This window comes from Triturus cristatus, chromosome 6 (assembly GCF_964204655.1).
Source record: "Triturus cristatus chromosome 6, aTriCri1.1, whole genome shotgun sequence".
NCBI lineage: Eukaryota > Metazoa > Chordata > Amphibia > Caudata > Salamandridae > Triturus > Triturus cristatus.
The window spans coordinates 967220166-967234954 of NC_140589.1; the positions used below are offsets into that span (position 1 = coordinate 967220166).

The 14789-nt window shown below is 39.3% G+C and overlaps 1 protein-coding gene across 9 annotated transcripts in view; it reads right to left on the reverse strand.

Moving 5' to 3' along the window:
• The window catches only part of NCOA7 (nuclear receptor coactivator 7), an 830008-nt gene that overhangs the window by 321010 nt on the left and 494209 nt on the right, over positions 1-14789 (reverse strand). For 6 of the 9 annotated variants that reach the window (XM_085611678.1, XM_085611679.1, XM_085611682.1 and 3 more), the window contains one exon: positions 4961-6003. In XM_085611678.1, the coding sequence (XP_085467804.1) occupies positions 4961-6003 (1043 nt within the window). The remainder of the gene's footprint in view (positions 1-4960; positions 6004-14789) is intronic. The other 3 variants (XM_085611685.1, XM_085611684.1, XM_085611677.1) reach the window with 1 other exon arrangement.

Sequence of the window (14789 nt, forward strand, 5' to 3'; positions counted from 1 at the left end):
AACGCAAAAGTATTGAAATTCTTACATGAAGCTACAGTTCAACTAGTTGTTAGTAGATGTGCTCCTTACAAGTCAAATGCAAAAGCAGGGAAATTGTGTAATTAAGATGCAGTTCTACTAGTTGTTACCAAGTGTCCTTTGAAAGTCAAATGCAAAAGCATCGAAATTCTTGCTTGAAGCTGCAGTTCCACTAGTAGATTTTAGTCAAATGCAAATGCATTGATATTCTTTTGTGAAGGTGGAGTATCCCAGGTTACTAGATGTCACTCACAAGCCAAATGCAAAAGCATGGAGTTTCTTACTTCAATCTACAGTACAACTAGCCATCACTAGGTGTCCCCTTCGTCAATTGCAAAAACCTTGAAATTCTTACTTGAAGCCGCAGTTCCAATAGTCATTACTAGATGCCTCCATTAAGTCCGATGTAAAGGCATTGAAATTCTTCTATAAAGCTGCAGTCCACTAGCCATTACTAGATTACTCAAGTCTGAAACAACTGCTTAAAAAGATTGTCACAAAGCTGCAAACTCTTCACTAAATGTCCCTCTTGGGTAAGATGGAACTGCTTCAAATGTCCTTCACAAAGTTGAGGGGGTTAAACAAATATACATGTCCACTTTTGCCACTGGTCATTACTAGGTGTCCTCATCGACTCAAATGAAAAAGCATTGAAATTCTTATATGAAGCCGCAGTTCCACTAGTTGTTACTAGGTGCCCCTGAAAAGTCAACTGCAAAAGTACTTAAATATTTTCAAGAAGCTGTAGTTCCACTTGTTGTTAATAGACATCCTGCTGAAGTACAAAGCAGTACTTTGTAGATATATCAAATATGTTATTCATTGTAGACAGAAGCCAGGTAACTGATCTGTACATGCGTGTTGAGAACAGCAGAAAACAGCCGACCCGCATTTCATCACAAAGTGACTTCAAGGCTTTTGATGTGTACAATCACTCAGATATCTAAAAAACATATACATGTTTTGGAAAATATTCATTGCAACTGTATACAGGTGCCCTGGAAAGAAAGGGGTTCTTACGCCCATGCTCCAAAAAGATAAGATGAATTGAAAAATGTAAAACGTATGGTGAGTAACATCCATCTAAAGATGTGCAAAGACAGCAAACGTTAGTGAGGGCAACCCGTTCCTGCATCTTTGGACCACAGTTTGGTTCTACGGTAGACAACAAGATTCCCCTATATATCAATTTACGTTACTCTGGAGGAGGATACTATGTCTTTTGGTCACTTCCACTATTAGAATACCCGTGGCTTTCCAATATTACCAGAGTACGCTCAAGACAGACACTTTGACTTTACAATTCACTAACATTGGATGCAGATCTGATGCTTTGACATCTGATGAATGGGTTATTTCTTGCGCTACTTTTGTAAGTTTGACAATACATTCAACATAAATATGATAACATTTTAATTTATCCTCTCCTACTGTGGAGTGACCTAGTTTATTACTCTAAAGGTTCTGTCCGACAACCAAACCTTGTTTCTTCAAATCTCGCCACTAGTCAATTCCTTATCAGGAAATTACTTTCCTAGGTCAGTACCTTCTTTTTCCTCTGTGTTTAACTGGGCATCTATCACTCACCTGTGCACTCGGAGGATATTGCCGTCTGTGGTATTTTGTGAGATCACGAGTCTGAAAACCCTAGACTTCACGCTCTCCGTAACTTTCCTTATGGATACCTATAAGACCACCCTAACTTTTACTGTATTTGCACATCTTTGGATAGAACGTTACTCACTGCATGTTTTACATTTTCCAATTCTTCTCATCTTTTTGGAGCACGGGCGTAAGAACCCCCTACATTCCAAGGCACCTGTATACCGTTGCCATGTGTATTTTTCGTTTTTAAGCTAGATCTGAGTGGCTGTATGTTTGTACACATCCACAGCCTTGAAGAAGTCAATTTGTGATGAAACACATGTCAAATGTTTTCTGCTGTTCTCAACATGCATGCACAGATGACCACAGTTACCTGCCTTTTGTCTACAATAAATTACAAATTTGTTATAGCTACAAGAATCCTTATTTTATGGACTGACTTTGTTTGGACTTCTATTGAGTGCTTTGGTATCTTTGTTTATGGCGTAAACTTTGTGTTTGAGAGGAGTGTTTTCTGAATTCTGGCAGTGCTTGTGCAATACTCCAATAGGGGTATTGTAATGCCACAAGTAGTTACTAGACGGCTCTCTCAAGAGGTTGAAATATCCATCATACACCTATGGAGGGGGCTTCTGCCTAAAAATCTACATTTACACTTAAGCTAATCTAATGACTGTGCTAATTTTCAGTAGGATAAATGAATCTACCAAAGCCTATTCATAGTGAGGAATGCCTATTGTAATTGACAAAAAAAAGTCTTAAAAGTTATGAAAATAGTTGCTGTACCCCTACTAAACATAGGGACTATCAGTCATTGGGAAGTGATGAACAACTTCCAATTTTGGGGAACAATTTTAAAGATGTATGTGTAGATGTGCAAGGGAAAAATGCAGTCCCTCAAAATGAAAGCATTCAAGGGCTGGAGTTTGCTGACCTATATATCTTCTGCTAGGGTGGGAGGTAGTATAATTTTAGTGGCATGGCAACAGACCAATGATGAAAGAGTGTTGATTGAGAGCCCATATAAATGTATGCATCTTGGTATGATATTTTTGGAAAACATGAGGCTGGCAAGACAGATACAGCTGTATTTAGGCAAGACCTAAAGAAAATAGAAGTGATAGTGTGTTACTTTGTGTGACTTTTATGCATTCGGCTTTTTACCTTTAATGCAAGTTGTATTTATTATCTTAATCAGTTTCAACACGTAGCATTTTTTATTCTGAAACGTAGCTGGATTTAGTTTATATAAACTCTACACAAACTAAATTTGTTTTAAAATCTCTATCAGAAAATAAGATAATCCTTTTTTGATGTTGTATAATCCCAAACTTGGTATTTTAAATTATCATTTTATTTGGCAGTTGTCCACATGCTTGGACATTCTATTTACATTTCAAAACAATGCTGGCTTTGGTCCAAGGCCTTCAGGTAAATGACCTGCTGATATAGGGTTGTAAATCCATTTTGCTGATAAACAGGTAATGTGAATCGGGTAGCTTAAGCACAAAATTTACAAAAAAAACCAATTAAAAACAGTCACATTTACAGAATTTCTGAATTGAATGAGAAACTCCAAACTTCACAGTTGCACATTTCTGAGACTTCAAAGTTAGCAAATATCTGAAACTGATATGCCATGAAAAATATATCTGCAAAGCGATCCTTAATAGAGCTAAGGCGTTTACATTTCTTTGAGAAGAGGATGGAGAGCTGTTAGAGTATATAGTTAAATGATTGTAAGCATGGTTTCTCTCGTACCAATGTTGAGAAACCACAAAATTACAACAATTGAAGAACTTCACAAAAATGCAGTATCTTATCAAGTGACAAATTGTAAAAAAAAAATGAATACTTGGTTTCAAGGTTTTGCTTTTGACCTTAAATTAGTTTAATTTGTTACATATGCATTTGATTATATATTTGTTCAAGCTGTTTCCGGATATAGAATGTCCTCTCTTTCTGCAATATGATGCAACCTCCAACACAGGAAATAGCAGGGGGGCGAAATCAAAGTAAGGTCCAGTCTGCAGATGCATTTATGCTCTGGAGTTTTATTAATTTCTTGGGTAAACTAACATTTGCAACTTTTTCCATCCAATCCACACAACACCTCTGATTCACTACATGATCCACCAGCCCCCTTCTCATAAACATATCTGGTACTACTGCATAAGTATTATCAGCAGGACTTTAAAGGAAAACAGTGCAACCTAGTGAGTGCATTAATCAAATGAAAAAACTGTAGAGCCAGGAGAACCACAGTTGGTAGTAACTAGTAGTGTCAGTATTGGATATAGTACAATAAACAGTAGAAATAACACCAGTAGTATTTCTACTGGCATGGATAAAGTTGTATTACTAGTAATAGAACAACTACTAGTAGCACCTATACCAGTACTATTACAAGAAGAAACAATGGTACATTGACTGTTGCTTTTACTGGTAATACTATTATTGTAATCTCAATTGACCCTGCCAGTTCCACTGTCAATGGTACTACTTTTAATAATAGTCTTATAACTGCTGTACTTAGTTACATTATTAACTTATATCAGAAACACTGCTATTACTAAGCCTATCGTTATACTGCTCCTGGAGCTATTCAACATACTAATATATGTGCTACGATCAGGAATATTGCTATCACCAATAATACTGCAAACATAATTCCTACTACTAGCATCAGTACTACTAGCTTTAGTACAAATTATTGTACGATTGCCAGTGGCTTTCTTGCCAAAACTACTGCTACAACTACAATTACTGTTTGTACTGATAATACTTTGTTGCTGCCAATACTGCAATCCCAAGCTGTATTGCATGCACCCCAAAGAATTCAAAGAAACTGGTTACAAAAATAAGTTTTCTGTAGTTATTTTGCTATAATGTCTGATTTAGGTCCATGCGCCAAATTACAGATGTGCTACTTTCTACTGTAGTGTTCCATTTCGTGTGACCATAATGGAAAGGAACACATTTGTCATTAATGTAAACACAGGTGGAAAGGCTGAGGCAATAGAGCCTTTGACCTTTCTCTAATGCTCTGCTCTTCTGAAGAAATGTCCTGTTGGGTCCATCAGTTTACAAAGAAAAGAAAATGTTTGAAAATTAGTTTCAGGAGGAAATCGACCATAATGCAAAACAGAGTAAGGAACAGGCCGCAAATTACAAATAAAACATATGACCCCTTCAAAAACCCACTATTGCCAAAACATTCAGTAAAAAGGAGGCCGAGGCAGGGCAATTGCATTATATGAATACATACTCAAATATCACGTAAGAGGTATCCTCCAATCATGCCTAAAGACAAAAGAGAAACAAGAAAACGACTTACCTTCGATTGGCCCTTGCATCCTTTTAAGAAGCCACAGTTTGATCTCTGTCTCGCTATCCCGTTGCATCTCTGCAAAGGTTTCCCCTGGGGAATAGGAGAGAGGGGATTCTTCTGACACTTTCCGATTCACTGCAGGTGAGTCTTCTTTCAACAATGCCTCCTCATTTCCTGAAGAGCGTGTACCTGAGTTGTCATTTAAGCTTGGAGTGAGCATTTTTTCTTGTCCCTCAGCAGGTACAGATGGAGTCTCTGTACCCACTGCTAGAATGTTTTTTTCAGCATGCACGTTACAGTTACTTAAACTGTGGGATGATGGAAAGTTTTTGCTAGTGTTGATGGCAAATTCAGAAGATTGGTCTTCATTCAGGTCCTTCAAAGTCTTTAACACAGTTTCCACCTTTTCCGTCATTGGTTGAGGAAGTTCATTCTCTCTCAAGGACTGTTCAGACTCCTTGTTTAAATCCAAACACAAGTTCTCGTGAAACCCAATGTCAAGTACTCCTTGTGGGACTGTGGTTACCAACGGTTCCCCTATGGCAGAAATTTGAGGCTCTGCCTTGGGCCTCCGAGAGACCACCAGTTCAGCACCAACCACTTCAGCTGTTACGTTTTCTTTACTCCCAGCTATACCCCCCTCAACTAGAGGGAGAGCTTTCTCTAGCTGAATATAACCATCTTCTAAAGGAGAATGTTCTTTGGTCCCAAGTTCTGAAATTGTAATGGTACTACTAGGTTCCTCAATCTTTTCGGCACAGCCGTGAGGCAGATCATTTGTCTTAGACACTGATATTGGAATGTCATTAAAGTGTTCAAAGTTTTTTATATCCCCTTTGGCATTTACATTTTCTAGTTCTCCTGTGGCCTTATCAACAGAGAACTTTGAAATGGTGGAATGCAAATTGGGTTCAATTGTAGTTCCATTTTGCTGCCTTTTTTCTTTGTTCAGAGATTTGAATTTGCTGAACGGGTTAATATCCTTCTCTGAAGACAGGTCCTCCCACTCGCCAGGCCTGTACAAAGGACAAAGATCCTTTGGTATGTCGCTGTCAAAAAAAATTATTGATGGGGATGGAATGTTAAAAACAAAAAGAAAAAATAACTAAATGGCTAACAAATGTAAAAAATGGCTAAACGCAAACTGAAGACTTGTTAACATCAAAGCAAAACTGAAGTCAAAAGAAAAAATACATCAACTCATGTGGTGACTATAAAACAAAGGGATTATCAAATGTGAAGATAAATATGGGAGATGTGGAAGAAATGGAAACAGGTCTTGCAAATACAGATGCTATATTTATTCCAATTTCCTTTCTAATATTTACTAGACAACACATCCCATCTACATTTTCTATTAAAGAGCACAGATTCCCGTCATTAAAATGAACAATGAAATAACCATTGTAACCAAAACGTCATAAAGAACTACTGAATAAGCTTATCTCAAAACTGCCATGGAAAGGATGAATCTTTAGCTGTTATTTCTAATTCTAAAATCTCAATAGCTTTGAAGGTAAGAAGTAGCCATGTCAGAGTAAGTAAGCCCAAGGCCTTACTCAAACAATGGAATGAGTCTGGACTGAAAATTCTCAAACATTCACATGGAGGGACAGGAAATAAAAACAGCCATGGCAAAAATGTTCAAACCAGACTCAGCTCTTTTCTCATCTCTTCCATGTCTTTCTTCCCAATCGCTCTCTTTTTCTCTTTTATTGCCCGATTTGGTCATACACGCTGGGATACAGGCTAGCAAAGCATACATCAGTAGAACACTGGACTCTTGAATAGCACTGAAGAACTAAAGCAACTACTTCGGCTGGAGGGAGAATTTAGTCTCATTGATAATGCAGCTGAACTAGCACAAAAGCTGGCAAGACTCTTGGAGGCAGAAAACTGTCAATGATGCCACAATTAACAGATGGTACTTATGCTTTCAAACTAGTGCGCCCAACCCGGGCGTTAGGATATTATCACACATTTCTGAAAAAAGTGCGATTACAACAGTCAAGGGCAAGACCTTCATCTGGAAATGAAAGTTTCCCAACACAAAATTTAGAAGCCTAGGTTTTAGCCCAACTGAAATGTAAAAGGTAGGAATATGAAAGGACTGGGAGAGTTCGAAAGTCACTCTCCTCCTCCATAGTTAAAAACCTGAATATTTTTTCTTGTCCGAAAGGGGTTGGTTATTTCCTAATACCTGGAGAAAAGATTCCTGCATTGACTAATATTAGGATCTCATCTTCCAACCCCAAACCTGGTAAAATACTACCTTTTAAAGGTCGAGCTAATCCCATCCTCTAAGAGTCATTGTTTAGGAGCATCCTGAACATTTCATTCATCACGAGTTTGTCATATTGGATCTAGTCAGTCTTTGATAGCCAGGAGCTGCTTTCTGCTTAAGTGCTTCAAGAATAGACAGACCTGACAAGGCCTTATACTCTGGTAATTTGTGACACTTATTTTAGAACAGACTTCTGTGTATATGGTTTACAATTATTAGATATACGCAGAGTTTGTATTAGAAAGAAACATGGCTGTCTTCCATAAATGCCACTTTGATAAACCGCACATTCCTACTGTAGAAAACTGGTTAGTAACTTATATGTCCTGTCTTAAGAGACTCCTTGTGAAATACCTGTTGCACACTACAGACTGTAAGTGGTCATCGGGAAGTGACTACTTCAGGCTGGAAATTCTAGGGGCTGTTAAATATTGCCTGTCCGATTCAGCAAATAATCTACTCCCGTGTGCCTGAATATTGCAATTTTCGGTATGGCATGCTGCACACTTCATACTCCATGGTCACCCAAACATCGCCTAGTAAATGCTGTAAATAAGCATGATGATCATGCACATACAACCTCGAGCTAAAGAAACTAGTGTTAGTAGAACACTGCCTGTTGTATTCTAGAGCTATCCGGTGTCATTATGCAGTACCGGTTGCACCTGGTCATCAATCAGCAATTGCTGTTAGCTGGAAACCCCAGCGGCTATTTCGCAGATTCAGTCTTCAGCAGATTTCCTATCAATGTGTTAGCCAGGCATGATATGTAGCCCCATTCATATTCCAGAGTTCATCAATAGTCACATGTTTCAAAGCAAGTGATGCCAATGATCTTCATTTACACCCTTACACAGGCTAAAGTACCAGATAGCTCTACCATGCTAGAGCTATCAGGTACCATCATGAACTACATTTTGCAGGCTATAGACTCCTCGGTTAGCACTGACTTTGCAGGGCTCCTTCCCCAGAGTCTTTATGGTACTCCCACTCATCAGCTACAGATGCCAAAGATTGTCATGAAATTAGACTGTCAAATACAGCAGATCTCGAATAATGTTATTGTCTCTGTAAAACTAGAATGGTTAATGCCATTCCTGAGTTAGCATCGAAGGGGCAAAGCTGCATTGAATCGGATGCCTTAAATGTGAAACGTTTCAGCGGTAGTAATCCCCACTGGGCCCCATATGGAATGGTGTCTTAAGTCTTGCTGCTTCCTAAACATCACCTCCTAGCATTAAACGGAAAGACTTTGTTTTTTTACTGCTCATTTAACGTTCACACACAATAGTAACTGTTGTGAGGTAGCTCATATTATTTTGTCACAAGATTCAGTCCTTTGATAACTTTCTTTCACCATTAAGGATGAATAGTGGGCACTACATAGCCTTTTCCATAAGTATATCCAACATAACTGAAAATGTAGTAGGTTCTATGGATTACTTAGGAAAGTATTTACATTGATAGCTGTGAAAGTTTGCATTTGAACCTTTGTAAAAATTGGGGATTCCATTACGTCGATAATGTTAGATTGGTTATAGCCTTACACAAGCTATACCATAACTTTATTTCTATTTGCAAATGTTTTGAAGTTCAATTTTATTCATTCATGATCATTTATATCAGGGAGGTAAAAGCTGGCAAGTTCACCATCACCTTTTTACATGAATACTGTTTTTGTAGAAAGGTTCTCTCAGAACGTTTCTACAAAAAGACATGAAGTGTCATTCAAATACTGATACATGATTTTTACAGGATTACTCAACAAAATATTTCAAACAGTGCTTTTGAAACATATCTTCGATATATACACCTGCATTCATGCCAATTTTTATTAAGGCACACTCAGGTCACACCATGAGCACCAGCGCACACACACAGACAGACAGACAGAGACACACACACACACACACACACACACACACACTTATTTCAGTGAAAGAAAAACATAGCTCAAAGTATCATTATAGTTCGATGAATATGTCTGTGACAACATTAACATTTTACACAAAAAACAAACTAACCAGTTAGTTAGCAGAGCAAATTATAACTTGCGCCCCCGGCGTGCACGGTTTATGACCTCACATTTTACATTACTCATGACATGTTCTGTTCCATCATTAATGACATCACTGATGACCTCATCCAATGAGAGTGTCAGTTTTATATTTTACATAGTGGTGGGTAGCGATCCTATTAATTTTGTACAGCCTGTATCCAGCTAAGGGGTGTGTTTAAAGCATGTGCTCCTAATGCATCATAATGCATCATAGGCGTGTAGAGGTATTGAACACGTTATAAATCTTTGCGCTGAAGAGTAACTCTGTGAGCAGGTGACAGTTGGCGACCTGTGTACGGCATGTTCCAGAGAAGTTTATGTACTACATTGTAAGCAGTATTATTGTAAGAAGTCTTGAGTTATTAGACAGAATCGTCACAGCATGACAATTTCTACATAACAAAAGACTGTGTGCACCAGGTACCTGCCTATGTACATGTGCTTTTTTTGCTTCAGAAGATGGGCTACATGTAAAGTTTTCCCCACGGTATGACGGCTGCAGGTAGTATAATCTTTAGCACCTTCAGAGCTTTGTTATTTTAAGCGAATAGTGAGTTTTTTGACAAGTGTTGCATAGATTGTATACTGTTAATAACTTTATTTCGATTACCAGAATCATAAATGTACAAGCAGAACATCCTACCATTACAGCAATGTACACCGAAACAAAAGAGGGCAAACCAACATTTAATGGAATCAAAAGGGCTCTCATGCTGTTGCTTCATAGTTTACAATGAGTCTACTACAAAGGCCAGGACTCAAAAAAGCAATAATACATGCATTTCATATATCCTTCCCAGATAAGTTCTCCATTTTAGAAAGTTAAAAGTGTAGGTTAAAGACTCTAATGTTAAAAGTGCAATTGCATAGAAAAGGAATTTCGCTTGGGGCACTTAGAAGGGCAAGTGCATAAAAAAAGTCTTTCACTTGGGGCATGGGGACAAAGTGCAGAATAGCAGCATACAGACCACAACAAGGATCTCACTTCATACTGACCTGTAAAAAGGTTCAGAATGGCTGTATACAGACCTTCATGATGTACAGAATTGGAACAACTGCTAAGTAGCTTGTATACACTTGCAAAGCCAAATCAAGACTGACATAAGGAATTTGGAGATAGAATAGCCCACCAATCTACTTGTGTCCTCCGGAGGATCCTAAAAGCCTCCATATGCCGATTGGTGCCCAATTTCTTACAAGGGGGGGGATGGAGGGGGGGGGGCAATCTACTTTGCTCTTTGGTAGCGGTAGGCTGAGGCAAAGAATAAAATATGAGTTAGTGAGTCTGGTGCCTCTACACAGGCAGGGCAAGGATCACCCCCCCCCCCCTCAAGAAAGGCTACAGTCCACTTGCTACAGATACTTTTTGGTGGAAGAATCATAACTGAACTGTATAACTGCATGTGGGTGCATAATTTCATCTATTGTAGACTTGTACTGTGGGAATGGTTTTACATCTATACATTTTGAGGTCAAAGTTGCTCTGCAATTAGTTACAGTTTGGACAACCACGTGTTACAAGCATGTTGTTTTTAACCCTACTATAGATATTGAAAACCTTTCTACTGGGGCAAACCATTATTTCTACAATCCCAATTTCCCTAGTAGTGCTTTTACAGAGTTCAACCACAGGATTTTATCGACACATGCAGGAAACATAAGATCTCGTAATCCCACTGGGTATGATTCTTGGGCTACAGAAGACCACAATCTGTATCAGTAGATCAGGAGTCTTCACTCTATTTTCTGAGATATTCCTCTTTCTGCAGACCCAAACTAACCAGAGTCATCGGCGCACTCACTGGGAGTCCCAAAAGAGATCTAAAACTTGTTTTCTACTGAAGTCAGAATTTTGGTGTTCACCCCCCCACCCCCCATTTCTGAGAGATTCAAAGCTGCTGCTATGGCTTTATATTGTAGATCTCCAAGGCTGGTGCAACCCTCTAGGATATTGTTATTCTATGAATCTTAGCTGTACTCGCTACGTGCCGTGATAGTGAATATGCATTGTTGAATTTGGAGAGCCCAGTTCAGATTTGGCTTTAGTCTTACTCCTAAGTAATCAAAACGTAACACCAGTTTGATTGGGTTGCTACCCACGTACATATGTCACTTATGATTTTTTTTGTTTCGCCTGGCTGAATATCATAAAATTCGTTTGAGCTATTCAGCTTAAAGTCCTGCTGAACACAAAAGGCATTAAAGTTGTTTAACAACTGTTGTAGCCCTGGGAGGCTACTCATTTTCTCCAGGACCCTACACAGCTTGCCCCTAGCGACCAAGTCAAAGTCAGCACGTAGATTTACAAAGGCAACATATAGTGTGCCCCTGTTGATTGACGTCTTCCGGAAAACAAAAGTAAAGCAGAAAACCTGGTCAAGAGTGCTAACATTGCTCCTAAAGTCCGAATGGAAATCTCCCAACATATAATTTTCTTTGATCCAACTTGTAAATGAGCGATTACTTGTTTACAAACTATCTTTTGTACAGCATTGATCAAACTAATGGGCCTATAATTGCCAGGATCATTTAAATGAACCTTCTTGAATATTGGTATGATCTTGGCAATTGTCCAGGAGGAAGGAATCTCCATACCAAGCAGAACTGCACAGGAAAGAAAGGAAATTTATATAAGGGCCCACATTTCGGAGTGGGCCATGTAGAGATAATTTGGGATCTTGTCAGGCCCTGGGCTCTAGACACAAAACAGGAGTTAATTTCTACTAAAGTTTCACTCAAGTCAAATGCTAATTTACTTGACTGACTTGGGCTGGAGTCAAGCAAGGGATCCCCACTATCCTGATCCCGATCTATGCTACAAGAGTATGGATTGCTAAAGTGGGCTACTCAATCTTGTGGTTGGAACACTATTCCAGAACTCTTGGTTCCCTTGGCACAAACTAATGCTGGTTTCTTAAGAGATTTATTATCTTTGGCTAACAATGCGCCATGCAGGTTTTCCCAAAAGGTACTCTCCCATTTGCTCTTGGCCAATTATCTCCAATAAAGCGATCTACACCTCATCAAATCAGTCGTACATTTAGATTGGGCTGTTGCTGGATGCTCTACTTTTGCTGTCCTGCGTACTTTAGTATATACCAGGCCACCTCCTTTGGTTATTACCATCATCCCATTTATCTTGAGATAACTGTTCCCTTATCTGTGAATACAGAACTTTATTTTCCTCCAATACAGTTTTTCTTTGCTAAAGGGGGAGGGTGATTAAGTTCGACTTTCACCTTAACCTTCCTGAAAGCCAGGTCCAAAACTTTAAGATGCTCAACAACCTAATCCTACCAAATGGCTTCGCCGCCATTAGTGTGGGAAAGGTCCCCGATAGCCTGTCTACTGATGATCTGGGGTTTCTCTGCCATACTTCCCACTAGTGTAAAAGACAAAGCATTGTTGTCGCTGTCCGTCCTCTCCAATACTCCTGTATCCATCAAAAAGATTAAAGGCTTAAGTGAACTAGAAAATAGTCAATTTGACCCAGGCTATTAAAAGTAATCTTGCCTTGCCTGTCTGAGGGTGTTCGTCCATTAGCCGCTCGTAGACCAAAATTGAGCGTCTGTGCAAGCACTTCTGCTGGTCTAGGTGACCAATTCACAAACGAAAGTTCTGTCTGCAGGATATTCAACTGCCTATCTTAATCTGATGTCAAATCAGTGGGGAGTGGATTTGTTACTGTCATGGGGTCAAAGGTTGTATTAAAATCCCCAGCCACTATTAAACAGCTTTTTCAAGTTATCCCGGAAAGGGTGTTCTCAAACACATTTCTCACATTGCAAGCTTCCACCGGATTATATACATTGGAAACAGCATACACCTGAAGGAAGCACCACATTAGCTGCAAGTACATCTGAAGAGTTAATAGTGATAGGGCTAATTGTGCATTGGAGCAAGATCTTAACCCACATTGCTAATCCGCCCCCACCCCCTCTCGGAGGGTTTTCCCCACCGGACTGTGCCACATTTATACAAAAAAGATGCAAATCCATCCCTAAATAAAAGAACAGTGCACCTAGTCTCCTGAAATACGTAAATATCATGGCCTTCTATAAATTGTTCTGAATCTAATGGACAGCATTTTACTAATCCCTGCTACATTTGATTCAGTGGGCCTTCAGTGTACCTACCAGGGGCACATATATTGGGGGATTCAACAAACTGTCTACTAGTAGTGACTTCTACTTAATACCCCCAATTGCTTTCCTGTTCTTCACCCCTTAAAAGGAGATCACCGTTTCTACATTCTATTATGTTACACGACCTTCCATTGAAAAGTCGCGTGGGTATATTCGGGGCCCTAAACTCAAAATGTAACAGTTCTCCCTCACAATTCCTCCTGCTTGAATTAATTCTGGGTATACTCTTTCTTCCCAGTCAATTTGTTCTATTGAAATCCCTAAGTTCAGGTTTTCCCTGGTCATTTTTGATAGTACCATTTGCGAATTTACATTTGGCTTCAGGATCGATGAGATCACTTGATTGAGATTTGGGTGTTAGCATTACAAATTGCCCGTTCATCAATAGCAATTAGGCCCTCCACCAGATCTTTGTGTATAAAGATTACCTTCACCACATCAAAAGAACACGTAGCCTTATGGCTAGAGGGGTCGACCTTGGACCTGGTAAACTGAGTCTCGGCAATGATGCTCAACATCCTGCGGTTCTGGGCAAATCACTTAATCTCCCAAGAAGTGATCCCTTCAGGAGGCGGGATCGGGGGTTCTGATCAGAGATGGCACGCCACCGAGTCCAAATTTACATTGCCCTGAACACTCGCGTCCTAGAGCGATGGGTTTTCTGAGATGGTCCCACCCCCCCACTCCTGGCGCTTCGTTCGGATTCTGCAGGCGAATTGTTGAAATAGGAGGCTTTCGGAGTGTGTGGTCAGATTGTGTCAGGGGGTAGGATTCTCTAGGGCCAATGGACACATCTGTGTCTTTCACTTGGTCCCCCACTTCAACCTTTTTTTTCAGGCTTTCGACAATTTCAAAGGCAGAGATACTCCCTCTGTCCACAAAGTGAGCCCATTAAACTTTCCAACACCTTCAGTGATGTCACTGACCAGGACATGATTGATGTAATATGTGAGGTCATAAGCAATGCATTGCAGGGACGTAAGGTACAGGTAGCCCAGGTAACTATAGCTGCTGAATTTCATTGGTTTGTACAAGTGAAATGTGGGCCTAACTATAATGCCCCTGTAACCTTTGGGTTTTTCAGAGGAAAAATAAAGTGAAATATATATATATATATATATATATATATATATATATATATATATATATATATATATATATATATACACACACACACACACACACACACACACATATACATACATATATACACACATGCACACAGATATACATATATAAACACACACACATACAGATTCACACCAAAGCATGGTATCAGAGTCAAGTTATGCTGCTTACTTTTATAGTACTGACACGCTAATTATGTGGGCTGGTGATGTGTGATGG